General features: G+C 38.0%; 1 protein-coding gene across 1 annotated transcript in view; it reads right to left on the bottom strand.

Moving 5' to 3' along the window:
• LOC121322935 (glycine receptor subunit beta) overlaps positions 1 to 23,548 on the bottom strand; it is a 43,337-nt gene that overhangs the window by 13,780 nt on the left and 6,009 nt on the right. Inside the window, exons 5-7 of the mRNA XM_041263572.1 lie at positions 7,548 to 7,774; positions 1,542 to 1,624; positions 382 to 519 (exon numbers count right to left, since the gene is read on the bottom strand). Coding sequence (XP_041119506.1) covers positions 382 to 519; positions 1,542 to 1,624; positions 7,548 to 7,774 — 448 coding nt within the window. The remainder of the gene's footprint in view (positions 1 to 381; positions 520 to 1,541; positions 1,625 to 7,547; positions 7,775 to 23,548) is intronic.

The raw sequence follows: 23,548 nt of genomic DNA on the forward strand, positions 1-23,548 counted from the left end.
TAATGTAGGATTTAATCAAGCCTGTTCTGCACACAACTCGCTATCCTGTTGCTGTCTTCAGATATTTAAAATAAAAATCCAAAAACACCACTATTATGAGACGTATTTACTGCATTTTGATCGGACGTTACACAGCACTGCGAAAATGAGTGTCTCAGTGTTCTTGCGTCATTAGTAAGCGTGCCTGACCAAACATTACATTCTGTGCTGGAAGAAATTCAAGCATGAATATCGGTGTACATTATCGGCTAAAATAACAAAAACTGTCGATAGCCGATTGTTTTTTTTTTCCCCTTATAACGATATACAGTATATCACACTCACAATCCTTAAGTAAGAAGGAAAAAACACAACGAAAACAAAACAAAAAAAAATACTTACCAGTCCCTTTATAATACTTTGTGCAGTTCCCATACTCAATTTCCTGCTTTATATCAAACTGGGGTAAAGCAATTTGTTCCATTTGAACAGGGTCTCCAGACTGCCATATGAACCGCAGGTCATCTGTTGTGTACCCAACTGAAAACCCAGATGCAGAAAGCAAAACTTAAACAATTAAGTACTGAAACATAAAATGGAGCACATAGACATACCTGGACTTTTCATATACAGAAGCTTATAGGATCAAATTTTGCTAACTTCAAAAAAAAGAAAAAAAAAGAAGTATTTATTTTTAATAAAACTAACTTACTACTGAAGTAATGAAAATATGTCCCGAGCGCACACACACACATATATACACAGACAAGCACATATATACACCAAGCATCAAAAGAAACTTATCACTATTATAACATTTATTTTCGGGAAAAAAAAAAAAAAAAGTATATAAATGATGCATATTAAAATATTTTTGGTTTCTTTTTAATCACTTGATCATTCATCCTTGACCATGACATGCTTGAGTGACTATGACTGAAGCATATGCACTTAACCACCTAATTAGTGAGGCGGTTTATTGGACACTGGATATGGAGTGATTTCAGCTGTTGAACTGCAAGCTTGAATAAAAGCAATAAAGAAAATCACAGAAAAAAAGCAATATGACACGTCTATCAAGAGAGCAGCTCCTTCGTACAATCAGCATGTTGAAGGCTGGACTAGAGCAGCGTACTGTGGCTCGCTGTATTGGGTGCTCACACCAGCAATTTCAAACCTGACCAGACGGTATAACCAGACACACTCTGTCAATGACTGGCCAAGAACTGGGAGACCAAGAGTCACAACACCTGCCCAAGATCGACAGATCATTGTGCAGCATCTTCGTGATGTCAACTGTTAATCAGCACAATAAAAAGTCACTGCACTGCATCCAAATACAACTGATGTTTCTTTTGATGCTCAAATATAAGTGAGAAGTTCCTTTTGATGCTCAGCATATGTAATATTGTGCATTTGCATGGGCTTGATACATCTTAGACTGTGACATGCAATTAGGCATACAAGTATTTTTAAGGAAACAAATTGGTCTACATTAATCTGTTTGTATCTAATTGTGTGTACTGTATAATACTGTAGCATAATAAAGTAATTTTACATACAGCTTTCAAGTTGCATCTTGCACCGTTGTGTATCCATAGGAAATAAAGTCAAGTCCAGTGGGCAGGAAAGAGTCACAGATAACCTAAAAAATGATAAGGAACATCGTAATTAGGAAGTAATTAATGTTGGCAGCTGTATGTCTGTATGTCTCTCAGCATTAAAATAATTGGAGCTACTAAAATAATTCCACAAGTCTCATCAATTTTGCACTTACCTATTTAGCTACACAGATTTAAATGTGCAATTTCTTTTAAAGTAAAACATGATCTAACAATGCAATATTGTGTACTCGCATGGGTTTTCTTTATAAAACAGACATTATCGTTATGGTTATGGTGGTAGACAATCTTTATCCTATTTTAGCTTATGCTTGCATATATGCCAAAGTTACCTCCTCTATCCTCGGACCCACGTAGTTTACTTTGCAATACAAGACAATTTACGGTATATAGGCACCTGAAATTGAAAGTGTATAGAACTATAGAAATAACATGCATTTTGTAAGTAAACTTTTCACAAGTTTACTTATATATTAATTTACTGTAGTAATATACAAAAAAGCCAGGTGCATAGGTGATGATACTACCATATACATCATTAATTTTGTATTAGTGTTCAACTCTATAACTGATTATAACAAGAGTACATGAGTTTGGTTTTGTACTATATTGCTTGATCACTGTTCTCAGGTTACCCCTGAGTGCATTAACCCATAGCATCAACTTCCACCCACTCAACTTAACAAAACACTACCCCCGATCCCCTATTAGAAGCAAAAACAATTGAAAAACAGAAAAGACACCAAAAGCTGTTCTGTACAGCTGTTGCTCAGCTGCAGTATGATTCCTACAGTTTTTTTTTATATATATATATATATATATATATATATATATATATATATATATATATATATATATATATATATATATATACACACACACACACACACACACACACACACATATACACACACATTTTTTTGCTATTTGGTAGGAGTAGAAAAAAGTCATTAATAAAGTTTCAAGGGTTAAAATTACTTTTAGATATAAAACTTTCTAAAAAAAAAAAATCTACTAAACTTGGCCAAATCAGCTCTTATTGCATGCCTCTTGTCATAAAACATAAAATGCTTGGTTCCCAAAGGGCAGCATATAATAGGATGGAATGCAGAGCTTGCAAAAAAAACATACAAATGTATCCTGCAAAATACATTGAAAACTACCACTACCATTCTGAAGGTATTAACTATTCTTTCTGTTTGCCAATTCTTGCATTTGGGAACTATTGCAATTGCATTTACCGGCAAAGAGATTACTGTTCCTCTGAACTAAAAACTGGAGATGCTTCCACAGCTTTATGACAAGACGTTCTGCTGGACAAATTTGACTTGTTGGAACAGTTGTGCAGTAGTGAATGTAAGTTACAATCATGAATGACGGGATGGAATGTTTAAGCTTTATACAAATAAATGAGAATCACCAAAAATGTACTGTCTTAGGCCTCATACTCAAAAATAAAACAGGTTATTTTTACACTCCTGAGATTCTGGCAGTACTAAAACATGTTTGTGTGCTTGTACGTTACTTGTTGTTCTGAACAAATGTCTAGAACGATGTGCATAAATCAAGAAAAAAACACGGTACGTCTCCACATTGGTAACAGTGCCGAATATATCCCAAAGGACTTAACCTTTCATTTGTATACAAGAATTAGTTAAGTTTCATATGTTAAAATGAACTGCACATTTTCATTTATTGTGAAGTTCTACATTTGTGAAGTTGTGTACTCAAAGTCAAAAGTAGAGGGCGGAGCACAAGCTGATGATGTTGATTGTCTAGGCGAAGTTTAAAAAAAAAAAAAAAAAAAAAAAAAAAAGGAATCGGCCATTTGTTTATGTCCTTGTTAAATACGAGGCACGCATATTTAAGTCAGTTTTCACCCTTCTGGATCTCAAAAGATGCTTCTGTCAGCTGGTGTACACACTTGCACCCACGTCGTGACAGGATAAGCTAAAAATTGGTAATGCGAGGCTGGTGTTTGGCCTAGTCTTTACCGGCTATTCTGCCATGACTGACAGGAAGATATTATTGCTGGTCTTAAATTCGCTGTCAACAGATATGCTAAACAAAAGGAAAGGAGAAAGAGCTTTCTGTTACAATGCTTCCAAATTATGGAATAAACTACGACTGATATTAGAGATGCTGACTCACTATTTTTAAATCAAGATTAATAACTCACTTTTTTAGAAAGGTATTTGTACCAATTATTATTATTTTTTTTTTTTAAATGTTTTTCTTTCTCTATTTTTTTTTTTAATACAAAACCTTTATAGTTTTGATTAATTTTATTATAACTTTTTCATGTTCACATTTTTAAATATTTTAGTAATTTTACTGTAACTTGTGACTTGTAAAGTACTTTCAGATACTGCAGTATGAAAGGCGCTATATAAATAAACAAACTTACTTTTAAATAACCTATTTAATCCAGCCCTCAGTGTTAAACTGGAGACTGATTTATACTGGTTCAACTTCTTGCACTGGCATATAATTCCCCCAGAATGCTTTTGAGGTTTTCTGTACTTCTTTCCTTAAATTTCCATTTTTTTAAAGACATTAACAACCCATGTTAGTTTTTTTTTTTGGTTTTTATTTTTCATGTTTTCTTCCGTTTCATTTAGCTGTGCCTCGTTTACTCTTTTGTGTCTACTGTTGACAGTTGCTTTAGAATTTACCGTTACTTTTGTTTTTCAGGTGGGACTACTGTCATCAGTGTGAAAGTTGGTGCTGTACCAGTTCTCCCGAGTCTCGTCTCCAAATATATTAAAGAAAATGGGTGGAATGTCACTCATTTTGTGGCAGTAGTTTTATAACAAATAAATACAATTGTAGTTTGTCACAGAATTTTGTGATTCAATTTATAATGTGGTGCATACTGATTTACAGTGTGAAGCGGCTCATCTGCATGCGAGCCATGCACATACACTATATATAGGCACAATCATGTAATGCTGTTTAACAATGGAAGCCCTGTGGCAGTCATTTTAAAATGTAATTTTCTCCAGTCGTGTAACACACATGGGGCTGCGTGTTCGTGTACCTTTCTGTCCGGATGTATTAAATATTCTCACAAAGCATGAAATGCGGGAGTGCAGAAATAAAGGAGATGTATTACATTACACCTAAAAGCCCTGGAAGCAGTCACATTGACGGCCACATAGAAAACAACTATTTTGATTATACAGAATGCAATTCTACTATATTATTTTTATTTACTAGTCCGCAATGTGCTTAGCTGTAATTAGATTAGTGTCTACTCTCTGCCTGTGTGAATGTTTTTCAAATCAGCCTTTTCAAAGGCTGGCGTCTGCTTGCCAGCTGTGCTGTTTTGGTCATTCAATTAGCATCGGGATGAGTGAAAATAAATACCAGAGACCATGGAGTTTTACCACCCAAGAAAATATGGAGTTGATGTTTTGGATCAGATGGCACGGAAGTATTCTGTGAAAGCTGGCTCCCGACGGTGGTCTGTTCAGGTATTTTACAATGCACTGGACCTAATAACCATCAACTCCTGGGTATTTTACAAAGAATGCACAGAGAAGAATTTACCAAGGAGAGACTATATTTTACAGTTAGCACAGGAACTTTGCAAGAAGCATTTGGAACAGAGGGAGACTGCCAAGCGTGCACCCACAGCTGAAGCTTGCAACCCCGCTGAGAGCTGCAAGACACGCCACTGTCAGCTTGACAAGTGCAACAAAAATAAAACTTCGGGCAACTGTGCCCTATGCAGAAGGGCAGCGTGGAGAAGCACATCATCTGTGTCGATTGTGGGCAGCGTTAGACTCAAGGTAAAGGAACACCAAGAAAAATAAATTAGACTTCTTGTGTTGTGAGCTTCTATAAAATGTTTTCTTCTAAGTTTATTTATCTACGTTGTTCAGTTGCTTTTGCGCATCTGATAAACCGACTGTGGTTGAAAAGTTAAAAATGTACTGCTATCGTTTCAGTTTTATCAATATGTATGTTGTAAACTGATGTCTGTTCAGATGTTGACTTATTTACATTTTCTTGTTTTGATTTGTAAAATAAATGCTCATATGTATATTTATGTATATATATAATATGCTAAAAAAAACACCCAACTAATTACATCTGACTTTCTCCTTTCGTTATACTATTTATAGTGTTTTGAATACAGCCACAGAAAGACTGCTGCAGTGTTTCTAGATATGAATAAATCTCCAGTCCTTTTAGTTTTAGATGTATCAGAAATATATATATATATATATATATATATATTATATATATATATATATATATATATATATATATATATATATATAAATCGGTGTGTCTCTAATGGATATAACTATAAATTTCCCACACAGACAGAGCTCCTTTTCCACTTACTAACTGAGAAACTGTTGTGCAAATTCTGGCAAGGTGGTAAATTGGTGCAAGGAAAAACTTGTTGTGATGCGTATTTCTCTTCTCCATCAATTGTCAATTGTGCCATTTTTGGCAGACACGGATGTGTTTTTTTGTTTTGCCAAAGTATGGTCAATGTCAGTAAAATAATGTGTATCTTTTTTGTTAGCAGTTTAAAATGGATATCAAAACGTTCTGCAGAGTTTTAATATTGAACCAATATGATACCTGTTCCACCCGAATGAAAAAAAAAAAAAAAAAAAAACACACACATTCTGGTTTGAATATGAAGCTGGGACACTTCACTCTTAACCCACCAAATTGTACACTTTGAATGTGGGTAAGGAAAATCCTATTATGTGGGACTTGGGTTGGATGCATACAGTAATTGAAATAATGTGCTCTTAATTCAGGGTTCAGTATGTGGCAAATAATTAATTTGAATATGGGGCCCTTAGTTTTTATTGTCACCTTCTGATTAACTGGTTTGTGCATCTGTGCAATTTTTAAAAAAATCTTTGCTTTCTAGGCTTCTTACTGTTTGTAAGATTAAGATAAGCACTTTTCTCAAAGTTTTTGCCCCCTCTGACAGAAAGACAGTGATTCTTGATGGTAAATCTCCCTCGCAGCTTGCGAGGGTGCCAAGTAACGGGAACAGAATACTCTGACTACGTGAACTGACACTTCGTTTTGAGGGTTAAAAGGAAGTCGATCATGTAGAAAAGAGACGGAGCTTAGGTACACTAACTCACTGACCCGGAGGGCAAATGATGTGGCAGCTGCAGATCGTAAAAAGCAGCTGCAATCGTTTACCAAGAGGTCATGAGTGGTAGTATAAAAGGGGGCGAAGCAATGTATCTGTTCCTTCATTTGGTTATTAATAAGTGACCTGGAAGGACCTGTATTTGTGTGGTGAATAATTGCGAGTATTTGTTTGGTTCTGTCCATTGCTGTTTGTAATCACTAGATGGCTAACACGTTCCGGAGCTGTCGCCAGAGGTCAGCGCAAACCTGGAACAGCACTTCACTTTTACCACTGTGAACTGTATTGTATCGCAATCACTAATTCACGCACTAAACGGACTTGCGTATGTGTTTTTTGTTTAATGTCGGGCTACAATAACGGGACTACTATTTCAGGACAAGCCCAGGGATTATAAATGTAAGTAATACACGCCACTGTAATACTTGCCAGCATTATTATTTACTGTTTGTTTTGACGTCAGACACTGGACTTAAGGAATAAAAATAAACAAACATTTTTCACCTGGATTACAATTGTCTGTCTGTTCTTTGATCACCTGCACGTGCACACTATTAACCACTTTGTCACACCCCTCCGTTTAGTATTTTTTTAAGGCTCTATAACAGTAGTTTACAGTAACAGTAAGAATGCAGTAAATATTCTAGCTTGCTGATGTCTCAACATCAAGTCATCCCATGCATCCATCTGTGAAAGTATACAGCACAAGTTAGGAGTCTCAGGTCTTACAATACTCTATATACCCTTATGGAACAAAGCATTAAGGCCACCCATTTCTAGCAGTGCTTCCAGACAACTTAGAAACTTACCTCATACTCACGAGGACATCCCCATTGCGATAAATAAACAGCAGGATGTTTTCTTGGGTGACGTCATGGAAATTTGCATTCTTTTCATTTGCGAAAAACAAATCAGGTTTCCAGAGACATTTGAACATTTTTGGATCTACAGTCAGAGCATCGGATTTGAAGTCAGCTGGTAGCCGGAGCCTGGGATCGTTCCACCGCTGCCTCAGGAAGATGTTTACTCTGTAATCCTGTAGGTAATTGGACAGAATATCAACATTTTTTGCAAATTAAAAGATAAGCTGGCCAATTATATTTACTGATATAAATCAAGTTTGATTTTGGATATTTCAACAAACTGGCCAATCAGTTAACCTTAACACATAGTTGTACAGTACAGATCATTTCTAGTGGTGTGGTTTAATAATAGAGGGTAGCCCTTCACAAGAAAAACTTAAAATACCATACTGCAAGCACTGTCAATCCCTCCACTATTAATTCAAAAACTCTGAAAGATAACTGCTGATTTCAGAGCTGCCCATTTTCATTAATAAGCATTCTGAAATGAAGCACAGTTTTCATGTAGTTCTCTCAATTCACTGTTAGTTACTGAGGCAGGTTAGTACTCAAGAGGCTTCTTCTAGGGAAGTAGTCTCACACTGTTCTGATGTAAACTGACAAAACGGTCTTATGCAAAGTTTTGTTAAATACTGTAAGATTCATGTAAAAATAAAAATAAAAAATAAATTATATATACACTGCTGTGCAAAAGTCTTAGACATATTGCATTGTTCTACTCTGATGCATTATGAGCATTAACAATTTACTCAAAGCCTCCACTAGTGTTTTCTACTATTATAACAACCTTGACTTGAATAAAGAAAGTGAAAAGTGAAATAGCTCACATCACTCGATTTTCAAGGTTTGGTATCCAAAGCATAAACAAAAAGTACAGAGGAACATCATCTGTAATTGATAAACCCAGAACTGGAAGACCCAAAAAGCTGTCTAACAAGGATGAGCAATACTTGAAGGTAATATCTTTAAGGAACAGAAAAGAAGACAAGTGTTGAACTGACAACAGAACTTGCAGAAGGCACAGGTTTCGTTGTCCATCCATCAACAGTCCAAAGCACATTTTGTGCACATGGTGTATTTTTTTCTTTCTTTCTGTAATAATTTATTTTTAAATTTTGGCACGAATTATCCTCCGTACGTTTGCGTCCGATGTGCATAGCCCATTAACATGGAAGTCCATGCCCACTAACAGAGCTGCACTTACACTCCCACGTAAGAATGTGTTTGTTAACATTTCGGTATTTAGCGAAGTATTTAGCTGGACTTGTTACATCTAGGAACAAATATGCAATTTACATTAAACCTGAGAAAAAATGCATGTTAAAACATATGGGTTTTTTTTGCTTTTTTTTACACTTGTCACCACGTCAAATATAAGTTCTCTGCTGATTGTCAGTGGCTCATTTGAAAGGTAAGAACTTGGACTAATTAGCTGTCATTTATGTATTTATTTATTAAAAAATAAATAAACAAAATTTACAGAACTGTCCCTTTAGTCACAGCCGTGCCCCCGTACTCCTCCCAGTCCCCATCTCCTCATTACAACATTCTTTAGATGACAGAATCCTTAGTACATATAACTTTTTATCATTCTTTTAATTTCTTATTTTTGTCCGAATCTGTTCGTTTCCATTTTGAGTTAATAAATTGATTTTTACTTCCTTACAATCTAAAAAAAGAAAAATAATCTATCGTACTAAAAAAAAACGAAGGACAAAAATGCGTGTAGATGTTTCTGGGTCACTCTATAGGTCCAATACCAATCTGGTGGGGAGCCATTGAAACAGAGTTTGTATAGGGGGGGGTGAAAACGTGTGTTGCAACAAATAAAATTTATAAAGTAAAAAAAGATAAAATCACGATAAAAGACTTAGGGGTAGGAAAAATGGGACAAATCTACAAAAGAGAGGTCTTGTTCACTCTTGTGGTTAGTTCCAATGACGTGCTTTATCGACTTCCGTACTCCGTCGTTTTACAACTTTCGAATGATCGAGTACAATTTTCTCCTACCTAGTGTAAAAGACTTTTCCTAATAGTGGTTTGATATTCCACTTGAAGTTTCTTATGGTAAAAAAACAACAAAAGGTGGTACCTATATTTTAGGGTATCTGTCACAAGCGTCCAAGTAGCTTGTAAATCTTAGCAACACTTATCTCCTCTACCTTTTTCTCATCATCTATGGGCTGTACATAACGATGCCGTTCTTTCTATTTCTAAATACTAGTTTTGGCAAAATGGCTTTTAATTAATAATGTAAACCTGTGATCTGGACGTCGGTACGAGGGTTTGTCTTACTACCGGTGTCGTTTTCCTCGAGTTTTAACTATAATTTAATAGGTTTGTGTCAATAGTACCGCGATTATACCGGGGGTGCGGCTCCTTGGTACAGGAGCGTCAATAAGGCCTATGTTCGGTTGTCCCATCGCCCCCCCACCCCCCCCCCCCGGGGATGGGACATATTACCTTAGTATGGTCCCTGTGTACGTTCGTTCTTGGTATAGGGTGGATGAGTACAGGGGGCGTGACGGCTGCACTTTGTTAATGCATGGTTTGCTGGATCAGGTTGCATTGTGGGAGAGTGAGTGAGGGGAGGGTTACGTCACGCTACCTGGTCCACCCGTTTTACACATATTGGGGAACTTAAGAGACTTTAGAAACCATAAATTCGAACTCGTTCCTTTAAAATGGTCTTGAACAGTGAAATCAGTGGGTCGGCCCTGGGGCGGTGGCCTGCACTGCCTGTGGACGTGCCCCCGGGGTGAACGCGTGGTTCGGTAGGTGCTGTTTGGCTAAGGCACGTTGAGTGGGGCGTTTAGTGTTGCTCGGAGTCGTCCCAAACACAGCAGCACCCACCCACCCCGCGGTGCGGGCGCGGCGGTCCGGACTGACTGAGAGGCACCAGGGGTGAAACGCGTGGTGACGTTATTCCAGTTTTCTAGATAATTTGTCTAGAAATGAGTTTTGGAGGACGATACGGAGTACTCAACCTTACCGTGAGGGCTGCCTTCCCTACCGCTCCCCCCCCCCCCCCCCCCCCCCCACCCCCACCCCCACATGTTTAGGAATAATGGCCTCTATTCATCAAAGTGCCAGTCCCAAAATTGTTTCAAAGGATTGCGATTTTTCATAATCCAAAAAATTGCTTCTACCTCACATTTGCCTCATTTGCATACAATGACTTCAACAAATCGGAAACTGCGAGTGGTTCAGGGGTAAGGAGTAATGTTTTAAGAATCTACCTTCTTAGACATGTATATTGAAATAGTCAGAAATTAAATAACAACAGGCCTTAGAAGCAAAGGTAAACTCAATTTAACTACAAATGAAGAATTAGAAGAAGATGAAGTAGAAATTACTAAAGGATGATTGCATCATTACAAGACCAGGAGATACAGGTTTGGTTAGAGGTAACTCAAAAATGCACAAAGAAAAACACCCAATGAATGATTGTTCAGCAACTGATAACCCAACATATGTTACCATGGAAATAGCTGAAAGGCAGCTGCAGCCACATGTTGAAAGCTTACCTAGCTATGTTAAAGATACAACACATGACTACAAAAAACAGAGAAAGGAATTAATTACATTTTAAGAAATGAGGCTATAAAGAACACATTCTTGAGAGAGAATTGAGAAAAGTTGACACTCAATAGGAATGAACTACTCACGAATACGAAAAGGGAGGATTAAGAGAGTACCGTTAATAATTAAATCCGTCACGTAAGGGTAGCAACCTTGTAAATGGTATACTTTGCATAAAATGTAATAAAATTAAATATGTAGTAGGAGAGACGGTACATCATTATATAAAAGAATACAGACTCACTTATCAAATATATGAAATAAAAAAGACAATGAACGAATAGTTCAGCATTTTACAAGGAACAGACACACCATGGATGACCTAAAGTTTGTGGTTTTAGAAAAAATGTAATTAGAAAATGTACAGTATAGAAGAATACAAGAAAATAAATGGATAAATAGATTAGATACCAGGATGCCTGAAGGTTTAAATATAAAGGAACAGTAGAGCATTACATCATTAGCTACATAGTGAATGACATCACAAAGACATTCAATTTAAAAAATAAATAAATGTATGGTTACCCTGACACCAAAAAGCCTATAACACCACATGACACAGGTAAAACTACCTTTGTTTGTCAAACTGTGCTACTTGAGTACGCTTTGGATCAAGCCTATCCTGTGTGTGTTCTTTTGAAAAGAAGGGACTGTGATAACTTTAATCCTTTGCAGTCCTGTGACGGACCAGGTCCGACATTACAATTTTCCCTTTCCAGTGTAGTCATTATTTCTCTGGAAAAAGCTGAGAAAACCTTTCAGTGGCCGAGTGAGACCAATAGGAGCTGAATGAAGCCATAAAAAGAAATAGAAAAGCCGTATCTGATAGCCCCATGCACCACAGAGATAACATGGACAGAAAGATAGATAGCTGCTTCCGCATCCATTCAAAAGAATATCACAGACATTTGCAGAGCTGTTTGAGATGTCATAGTAATAAAATAATGACATGGATCGCATTATTGAGGAGTTTGGTGATAAAATGAGTGATCAGGAGAGGACGTCTATAAAGAGGTATGTGAAAAATACAGCGAACAAGGTGGAGCTTGGCTTGTCATGCAATGCACGCCTGACAAGCACTGAATAAATGGACCGCTAAGGGTTTAAATGAAAGCGCAATGTTTTATTCCATACACTAGAATAAAGCACGCAGACTCAAGCAGCAGATCTGTCAGAATACAGATAAGTGTGATACTGACTAAACACACTTTTTACATACTGCAATACTGTGTTAGACCATTGGCGTTTATATTACTACATGATACATAACATTTATTTTATTGCAATAAAACATACGCAAATTAGTAATTAAGGAAATAAATCTGAAACACACAAGAAAATCAAGGCTTTTTATGATCGCATTACCTCGTTGTATACCTACATGAGATTGTAGGGTAGTCAATCTTCATTAATAAAACAAAAATGTTTATTTGAAAAAAACATTTTACATAAAACGCCGATAACTTTGTTATTAAACTGTTTTAATTAGGCTGCAGTTTATGTATGTCTTGTAAAACTGCAGTACATTTACTTATTGGTATCCTCTGTTACTTTGTATTACTTATTTTATTTGTGTTTTATTTTTTTAATGTCTCCACCTGCCCAAACGGCTATTGACACATTAGACACATCCCGGCTAAAGATGAAATCAAGAAAAAATAAAACACTCCCCAAATGTATTCTCAAGTTATGACAAATATACATAAAATATACTTTGACTTCCCACACCCTGATTACATAGAAAAATCTGCCATCTTTATACTGTATTTTGCCAGGATTGTATGCTTGTGATATTTTTGCGTTATCAGACTGCAACAGTATCACAAGTGGTAAATACCTGGCCGTGGCTACCACTGTATAGACAATATTTATAGAATGCACTTTTAGGATGCTTTTGCTTTGGGTGGCTTTTTTTAGGTAGGGTAAAACTAACCTAAAGTAAGACCACCTGTGGGAAACAGGTACAGTACCTGACTAACAGAATCGCAAAAACAGTATCAGCAACTACATGTGCTACATGAGGAGAGTTGATTAATGACTAACTACCACCACTCTTACTATATACTACCACCCCCTGCAATCTGGGAACACATAGGTCACCTAGGGGATCCATAAACAGCAGATGTTACAGAAAAATTCAAAGACTTCAAAACTATTCCAGGAAATCTAAAATTCTGTGAAACACTAAAGCTGTTTCCACTGCTTAATTTACAGCTGTGTAGCTGCTGTTTAATAAACCTTATGTGCAGAGCTGGACCAACATCTTCCTTGGTCACAGGGTCTACCAGGGGGTACTGCTAAGAACCCAAATTACCTCATTTGGCCGCTGGTTTAAATTAGGGCCCGCATTCCAAAATACTTCAAGTCACAGCTTTAATTAGTCAAAATAAATGAGCTGTTTCATCCCTTTTCAGCTCTAAATCTTTCAAAAGGCAAACATTAAACCTCTTCTTTGCCTTTTTCAATGTTTTCCAACACTAAATGTCAAACATTTCTGAAGGCCACTGAAAATAGATTTTGTGTTGGGCGCCAGTGTGAAACTCAAAGATGGAAACAAATGTCAAACAGCCCATAAACAATCCCAGGTGTTGCAGAGGTCGAGGAAAGCTGTATAGGGGAGCTTTGTAACATGCCTGTGAGGTTTATACAGATTTTGGTCCAATACTGAAGTTTTTAACTAGAAAAATGATATAAAATACATAGATACAGTGCTGTGAAAAAGTATTTGTCCCATCTGATTTTCTGTATTTTTGCATATTTCTGACAGTGAATGTTATCAGACCTTCAACCAAAATCTAATATTAGATATGAGACCCTGATTGAACAAAAAACACAATTTTGATACTTATTTAATTTCTTTATTAAAGAAAGTTAAGCAACATCCAATACCCCCATGTGAAAAAGTAATTGCCCCCTTAGACTCTGTAACTGGTTACACCACCTTTAGCAGCAGTAACTGCAACCAAACGCTTCCTGTAGTTATTGATCAGTCTCTTACAGCGCCCTGGAGGAATTTTGGGCCACTCCTTCATGCAGAACTGCTTCATATGCGTTGGTTTTCGAGCATAACCTGTTCGTTTCAGGTCCTGCCACAACATCTCAATAGGGTTTAGGTCTGGACTTTGACTAGGCCATTCCAAAACTTTAAATTTCTTGTTCTTCAACCATTCTGATGTAGACTTGCTGGTTTGTTTCGGATCACTCTCTTGCTGCATGACCCAGCTGCGCTTCAGCTTCAGCTCACGGACGGATGGCCTGACATTCTCCTGTAGAATTCTCTGACACAAAGCAGAATTCATGGTTCCTTCAATGATGGCAAGTCATCCAGGTCCTGATGCAGCAAAGCATCCCAAATCATGACACTACCACCACCATGCTTGACTGTTGGTATGAGGTTCTTACTGTTGAATGCAGTGTTTGGTTTTTGCCAGACATAACGGGGCCCATGTTGGCCAAAAAGTTCCACTTTTGACTCATCTGTCCACAGAACATTGTTCCAGAACTCGAGGATCAACCAGGTGCTTTTTAGCAAACTTGAGACAAGCATCCATGTTCTTTTTAGTGACCAGTGGTTTCCACCTTGCTACTCTGCTATGAATCACATTTTTGCCCAGTGTCTTTCTGATGGTGCAGTCATGAACACTGACCTTAGCTGAGGTGGGAGAGGCCTGCAGATCCCTGGATGTTGTTCTAGGGTTCTTTGTGACTTCCTGGACAATTTTACGCCTTGTGCTTGAAGAGATTTTGGCAAGACGGCCACTCCTGGGAAGATTCACTACTGTGCCAAACTTAATCCACTTGGACAATATGGCTCTTACTATGGTACTCTTAATGTTACTTATCAAATGTTATAGCTAACTTGAGCTCTGCAACTGTTTAAGAACAAGTAAAAAGGTCTAATTAAGCAAATTATCAGTTCAATTAAGGGTTTAGTTAAGTAACTGAGATCTTGGTTGGAAAGAAAACAAGCAGCCACAGGGGGTCCCCAGGACTGAGTTTGAGAAGCCTTGCTCTAGAACCTGTGTGCTGACAACTTCACTCTGATGGTAAGGGCCAAAGTTAGTCTGATTTATATTGGGTAGGGCTGGCCCAAATCAGGCTTGGTTGTTAACCAAAGTATTCAAACAGCTGACCCTAATTATTTCTTTAATTGGGTTCAGTTAACTGGGGGGGGGGGGGGGGCAATAACTTTTTCACACCTGAAGATTGCATGTTTGATTACCTTGCACATCAAACAAATGAAAGCACCAAACTTTGGTGGTATTTTTTTTCTCTCAGACTCCCTCTGTATACTATGACAAGCCACAAAAAGATCTGACCAAATTCAATGTGAAAAATGTGCAAAAATCAGACAGGGGGCAAATACTTTTTCACGGCACTGTACATAGTAACTACTAGCCTGATCAAAAACTAAACTGAAATACTTACACAAAAATATAATATTTTTAGTGGATGAGGAATGGGGAGAAAACGCAAATCAGTTTGAATATTCAAAAGGAAAAAAATGTTTCGAAGTAAACAAAAAGCAAAAATAGCAGAAGTGGGTCAGATGAGGCAGAGGATGCAAATACTGCTGCACTGAAGTGCATGTTTGCGCTGACAATAAAAGAACATACTGAAAAATAAGCGACACATTAAACTAAAACAAGAAAGTAAACTGAGACAAGCAATTCATTTATGCGGCTTTTACACATGCTTTAATAAAAAGAGAGCACAGAATGACTGTTAATGAGTTTGTCAGAGCGCTGTGCTTTGCTGGACAGCCACTGTTTATTGCAGAGGTATGTATCGGTGACTTCGTGCAACAGTACTGTCTGTCCATCAGCTAAAACACTGCCTAACGCCAACAATCTTAAAATCGGTAAATATCTGACAGAATATGGTGATGTTTTAGTTGATAAACTTATATGGAATGCATTGATGGAAACGTCCAGTGTGATTTTTGACGCGTCTACAGTTCTGACAATTTTACTTAATTTTTTTACTTAATTTTTTACACTAGTAAAAACACTTCTGTAGAACTATATATATATATATATATATATATATATATATATATATATATATATATATATATATATATATATATATAGTAAACAGATTGGCTGTAGATCGGGTTCGTGCCCCTTTAAGAATGTGACCCAGAAATAAAAACTTGATTTTTAAAGCGCTTTCATGCACTTTTATTCAAAAATAAATCAAACCAACAAACAACAAACAAACGCCTAGCTCTCACTGAGCACTAACTAAACGTATGCAGGTCCCTGACTAACACGCAGGACAGCTAAGTTGTTTACCTGACATATAACCCTAAAGCAAAACACTAATACACTTGTTTATAAAACCAAACGTAGGTTTCAAACAGACTTTAACGACTTTCAGCCGGGCTCTTCACTACATAGCAGCAACAGCACTGAGCTAACTGGCTGCTTTCCTTAAATACCCTGCACATGGCTCTAGTTTACAATTACCTCCAGGTGCTGGGAATTACCAATTAACAAATTAAACCAAAAGCAATTTGTTTTTTAGGCAGGGAGGAATCTGACCCTCCCCCTGCCATCTTACTATATTATATATATATATATATATATATATATATATATATATATATATATATATATATATATATATATATATATATATATAAAATGTGATAACTTTTACAGCCACTTGTTGTCAAACATTGCATATTACAACTTCTACCTATACTGTACAGTAGAAAATAAATGTAGCCTACACAATGCAAACTACAACAACTTTTGTTAAATTCGTATTTTAAGCAAAACAAAAATATACAGTAGGTTACTAAACCATTCCACAAATATTTGCTTATCAGTAATAGGTAATAATTTGGGGTCGCCTACAGTTTGACACGTAAAAACAGAATTTGATTTATATTTTCCCAGGACATTTGGCAGCTTTAACTTAAATATAAACATGACAAGAAAGGTTTGTACTTACTGTTTATAAGCCACTTCTCTCATGCAATATTTTTAAGAACATATTCTGTGGTAGAAAGGGAATCCTATGCAGCAGTATTTTCTTTATGATGCAGTAGCAATATTACGACCTTGGCCAAACCAAACATGCAACGCACTTGTTTTGTTTTTACACATTGCAGACAAAAAATACAAAATAAAATAATAATCATTTGGATGTAATTTGGGGATCTTGTACCGTTTACTTCTATCATGTGTACATCCAAAGTTATTAAACCTGTTAAAGTTGACACCTATGCGAACCCCTGCTCACCAGGTGAAGAACTCTATTCTGAAAAAGCTTATGCTGCAGAACGAAAAACAATCGAGAAGCATTAACAGTCTGAAGTGGCAAACTGTACATCTGCACGAAGCAGTCGGATCTGTTACCAAAGTTGCAAGAGAACGCACGCAGAGTCACTATAAGAATGAACCGCTGGAGAGTACACGGATGTGCGAAGCAATACCAGAAGAGCGCGTTTCATGACAGTATTTTCTTGCAAGAGGATTCAGTGCATTTCACCCTAGATCCCATTGTGGCTGCTTTACCTGGCCCTTTACTGGACGCCGTGCAAAACCACGTACTATGCAGTGCCACCATTCTGCCAGACATTGTAATCAACAGCATTAGCCCGGAAAAGGAAGTGGAAATCCATGTCTTGAGCTGAGGAACAGTGGAAAGATTTGCTGCTGTTATTCAGGTTGCTCATTACAACTGAACAGTATCACAAGTGGGCAAACAATGTCAATTATGATGGTTCCAGACAGAAGTAAAAAAAGGGCTACATACAAACTTGAATCACATTCTAACATTTCTTTTAATCACTGAGCTGATTTCAAGAATGTGCCAATTTAAAGCGGAAGGGCAATATAGCCTATAACCTATCAGATGATTAAAAAAGATAAATCTCACGGTATCACAAGGGAATTCAGTGATAGTTTCTAAAGAAAACGGCAGGCATTTTTATTAAAGTGTATGTGTTTATTCATTTGTCAAATCCATGTTCTTAAAAAGCTCCACAAGGTTCTTTGGATCTCGGTATTTAAAAGCATCAAACACATTTATTAGGCTAATAAATTAATCTTTCTTGTCACTATGCAAAGGTGATAAGTAGCCTAGCCTGCTGTAGACGGATAGGCTAAGTGAATGATGCAAGTGTTGTTGTATTTAAACACATTGAAATACTATTTGAAATCTAACGTGTACAAAAGCAAAACAGGAGCTTCTTCAGACTTGTTCCTAGCAAAAGTAAAACACATGCTCCAATTAGAGCATGATGACAATTTACAGGTTTTTTTAAATTTATTTTTATTGTACATTAAAGTGGAAAAAATAAAAACGAGGCTACTGCTTGCTTTTGCTGTTTATTTTTGTAAAGTGCCATGGGACACTTGCACATGAAGGGTGCTATATAATTTAAAAAAACTGGTATACTATGGTACCGTGTAAAATGGTCTTGCTCCTTTAGGATACAACACAACGGGAGCGCTGCTCGGAGAACTGGATTACATAAAGAAAGACAGTGTCGAGTGAGTAGAAGTGAAGGTGACTGGTTTTCGAAGGCTGCAACAAACGGCAGCGAGTCAAGGGGCAAGCAAGCATGGCTGAGGAAGACAGCCGCAAACATTGTGGGACGTTATTAATATAGAACAGGGGGAAATTGGGCGATCCTGTTAAATTATACTGAGAGTGTAACAGAGTGTCATTCGGTCTTGCACCTTGCAGAATTGTAAACTTGGTTGCTTTTCTGGAAGCAGAATCCGCACCTAACCAAAACGTCACCAGCAAGCACATAAAAGGTGTCTTATTCTTTCTTGTCGCTTCTTTTAGTTTCGGCTGCTCAGTTAAGCGCTGGGAAGCCGAAACGGGAGTTGACTGCTTACAGCCTGGAGGAAGGGCTGCCCTCAGCCACGGATTTCCTGAGGTTTCCCCCTAAAAAAATCAAAAAATAGGTAGGGGGTTCCCTTTCAATGGCATGACAACCATTAACGAATGGGAAGAGCCCTCTCTGACCGCCAATCACTGAGCATATATTAAAAAAAGCTGCCCTATCAGGGCCCTGCTGCGAGGAGGTTCCTCCCACCTCCTCCTGAAGAGGGACATACTAACAGTAGCATATCGCCATTTTCTCTCTCACTTCACTGAAACAGGTCACAGACTGCCTTGTGCTTTCTTTGTCCGAATTTGGCTGATTTCTTGGTTTAATACCGTCAAATTTATTTTATGACTCGGCATCGGTGTGAACACCTTCGGTGCCGATAGACACGGTACCGACTGCTAGGCCGATAGCGGTTCCTCTCAGCGCCGAGCACTAGAGCCCAGTACTCATTCAAATAGAAAGTTTTCAAGACTGGTAAATTGCCGAAGGTCACACTCCTGTGACCTGGCCTATTGAGACGATATTAACCTTCTTACAAATCAGCGTCCACTAAAGGTATACCTGGCAGCAATATCAGTGTGCCACGACAAAAATTGATTGTGTCCCCTGGGGCACATTTCCTGGCGGTGCAATTTCTTAAAGGGGCTCTGAGGCTTCGTCCTTCCATAAAAAGTATGGTCCCCATGTGGGATCTAGAACTGGCATTGTGGGTCTTTACGGGTCCCCCATTTGAGCCCACGGCATCAGCAGAACTGCGCCCTGTTTCCATGAAGGTGGCATTTTTAATAGCCACTACGTCTGCCAGACGAGTAAGTGAGCTTCATGCGCTGTCCATCGATGACACATGTATGCCGTTCACTGGAAATGTCTCACGAGTAACATTAAGAACAAATACAACCTTTCTGCCACAGGTGGTATCTTCATTCCATATTAACCAACCAGTAGTTTTGGAAACTTTTAGACCTCCCCCACACGAGTCAGAGGAGGACCGTTCTGTGCTGTTACCTGGATAGGACGGCATACTGGAGACAGTCCAACCAGCTGTTTGTCTGCTATAGGTCCAGTTCTAGAGGTCAGGCCCTATCGAAACAACATCTAGCACACTGGGTGGCAGATGCTATACGCTTGGCGTATGAACAGACGGAGTCCTCCTTACCGGGGAACATAACGGCCCATTCTACCAGGGGCCAGGCAACTTTGTGGGCTTTCCTTCATGGCGCCTCCTTAGATGAGCTATGCAATGCTGCTACATGGACAAGTAGTCAGACATTTGCGTGTTTTTACCGCCTTGATGTTGCAAACCGAATGAGACCCTCTCTGGGCTCTAAGGTGTTGCAGGCGGCATGCCCTTAGGCATCATGCTGGCTCTGAGGCTATCGCCGTGAGGCTGTACTGTCGGTAATCTGGAGCCACGACAGCTTCCCATTCGGTATTGGTTGTCATTCTCTTTCAGGGAGCCATGGTTATGATAATAACCTAACATTTTCCTTACCTGAATGCTGAGCGGTTTGTATTTAGTTTTGCGGGGTGAGTGGTCTGGTTGGAGAGGCTGGGCTCTCTCCCCCGGAGCAGTCATTAAATTCAATATTTGGGGGATAGGTTGCAGAGTGCCACTGTGGGGCATGTTAATTATTTATTAATCATTCGTGATTTGGTAGCCTCGTCTTTTTGGGGGGAGGTGGACACAGCCACTTCCTATCTGCGGGACTGGGATGCATGTAACTGTTCATGCAGGTAGCCATTGTGCACCCACGGAATTGGCCTCTGGCCAATTTTATCTCGATACTGTGGGGTGTGTTAATTCTCCATTCATGGTTTGGCGGCCTCGTCTTTTTGGGGGGAGATGGCCCATAGCCACTTCCTATCTGTGGCACTGGTCATTGAGCTACACAACATCATCTACACTTTTAACGTGAAAGACGAATTATAGAAATATTCAAAAAGTAATTCAAAATAATAATAAAAAAAAAATTGCATAAGTCTTCACACCCTTTGTCATAGCAAACCCAACAAATTGCCCTAACAAGGCACATAAGTTAAACAGAGCCCACCTCTGCAACCTCTTATCAACAGTAGCATAATGGCTTTCAAAAAATATTTTTCAATGTTCAACTTTAGCATTCATCTTCCACATTCAAATTAGTACATACTGAGTTAACTAAATAGCTAATTCAACAACCACCGACTTGTAATATATTCATTGTTATGCAGAAACAGCTAAATCGATGTCACCATACTCTACCGTACGAAAGATGAAGAAAAAGGTACTACAAAAAACATGGTTTCAAATATTGCAACTTAACAACAGTTGAGAAAAAAAGATGCTCCCTGCTTTATCAAAGTGACTCTTATCTGATGATGTCTCTGGTAGTGATAGCTACCACAAGTTACTAAAAGAACACAAAGCAATAGAACTGGTCCTAATTGTTGAGCATATTTGACCAGTAGTCACTATCATATTTGCTTTTTACCTTACTGTCAAATGTGGTTTGAGACAATGTTGGTCTTCACTTCTACCTCATTCGTTTTCCATAACAAAAACAAAAAACAAAAAAAATATAAAATGTTTGAAGCACGCGACAGGAGTTTGATGCATTTCATTGGATACGCAAGGATCCAGTTGCATACAATGTTTGTACAGCACTTTGACAGCCTGAGTGGATGAAAGGTTTCATTCCACTCCACAATGTATCCAAGTGAAATTTGACATGGTATACATCCAAAGGGTGAAATCTTAAGGCAGTCATTTTTAAAAGGAAGAGTTACTTGGCAATAATATCAAACACCAAACACTTTTTTTGAAAAAAGCACCCTGCTGTAGTTAATAAACACATGGGTTGCCCCCTTACAGTACAGACTACACAAACACATACAGATTGCTTTTGGAAGGTTTTTACCTCTGGTGTTTTATGTTAAGCCTCTTGCTGGAATACCACCACTTATCTTTTACCACCAGCTGCTCACTGCAGCTCAAATAGCAGGTTAGGCAAAAATAGACTTAATACAAAGAGTACAGAGGTTATTAATAATTTGCCACTACAGTAGAACCTAAAAGTTACTAACAGATCGACAATGGAGGATGTTCTGAAATGTCTAATTACTTTTCAATTATGTATTTAAGTGCAGTGTACAGTAAAATATCTTTGACTTTAACCTGGAGAATGATAAGAGAGAGAACAAAGCCAGGGGAGCTGTTTAACTGTGAAAGTTACGAAGCATCTGATCATTTCACAGCAGCCAGAAAGTCTGTTTCTGGTTTTAGGCTGCATTCACACTGGGTCCATTTCAAACAGACTCGGTCTGGTTCATTTCGTTTAAAACAATGTATCAATGAGCTTGCTGTTCACACTTATTGCAAGCAAAGGGACCAAGTTCATTTGGATGCAACCTAGTCTTTTTTGGTCCTTTTCCATTTTTTTTTCAGGACCGAGTTTGTTTGTGTGCACAATGCAGTTTTCAAGCGCACTCGGTTCGTTTATATGGTGCGTGAACAGGATGTTTACAATATCCTGCAAGGCATATTGAAAGATGGCAGCTGTTTAAGTATTGCTCCTGTTTTTAATATAGCAGGATTCAGATTCTTACATATTGCTGTGGAAGAAAGCACTGGGGGAGCACTTCATTAATATATTTAATACATTTCCTGAATTCCTGCAGGAGAATGCAGTTTACGCAATTCTGCACAGTTCTCATAATGTCAGTATTAAACAAAGTAATTTGAGAAAAATCTGAATTACTATTTTTATGAATTTTGTCCAGTTCGGCTTGGATTTTGGTGTCTAACCAAATTTTCTATCAGAGCTTTGGTTTCTTTTTCCGCAAAATGTTTACTTCCTAGCCAGGTTCCCTTGTATATTTTGTTTCCTGTGTGCAAAAGGCCCGAGTCCAGCAGTTGTTCACATTGACGTTTAGCAAGTGAACCAAACTCGGTTTGTTTGCCAAATGGACCGAGACCACCTCTTTAGGTGAACTCGGTACGATTTGTTTCCCAAGCAGACTTTGTTGTTTACACTTCACAGCAAACGTACCAAACCTATAAAGAGACCCAGTGTGAACACAGCTGACTGGTCCGTTCTAGTGTTAGTAACTTTCAAGTTCTACTTAATCAATGAGACTCGCATTTCATTTCTAGTCAATACTCCTCCCCATCGATACTAAAATATGTAACCCTGTGCATGGAATTGTTCCAGTAAGAATAACAGGTATTTTTAAAGCATCTTAGTGCTTTGAATTTTATAGAACACAAAGGGACTGGATTCTCAAAGCTATTTATTCAAAATTGTCATTAGCACTTTTCTTTCACCGTCTAGCCCAATGCATTTAAACGTTCCTGACGAAACGTCTCCAAATCATTTTCTACTGTCTGATAATGTAGGAAAGCACACATTTTGCATTGATTGACGAAGCATATAACAGCATTTCAACTTTGGATAAGAAAAAGACAAGTTTGAGCTTGAGCAACTGGTAAAGAAATCAGTACATTTTCAGAACAGTTTCATGAATATTT

Source organism: Polyodon spathula, chromosome 1 (assembly GCF_017654505.1).
Source record: "Polyodon spathula isolate WHYD16114869_AA chromosome 1, ASM1765450v1, whole genome shotgun sequence".
Classification (NCBI taxonomy): domain Eukaryota; kingdom Metazoa; phylum Chordata; class Actinopteri; order Acipenseriformes; family Polyodontidae; genus Polyodon; species Polyodon spathula.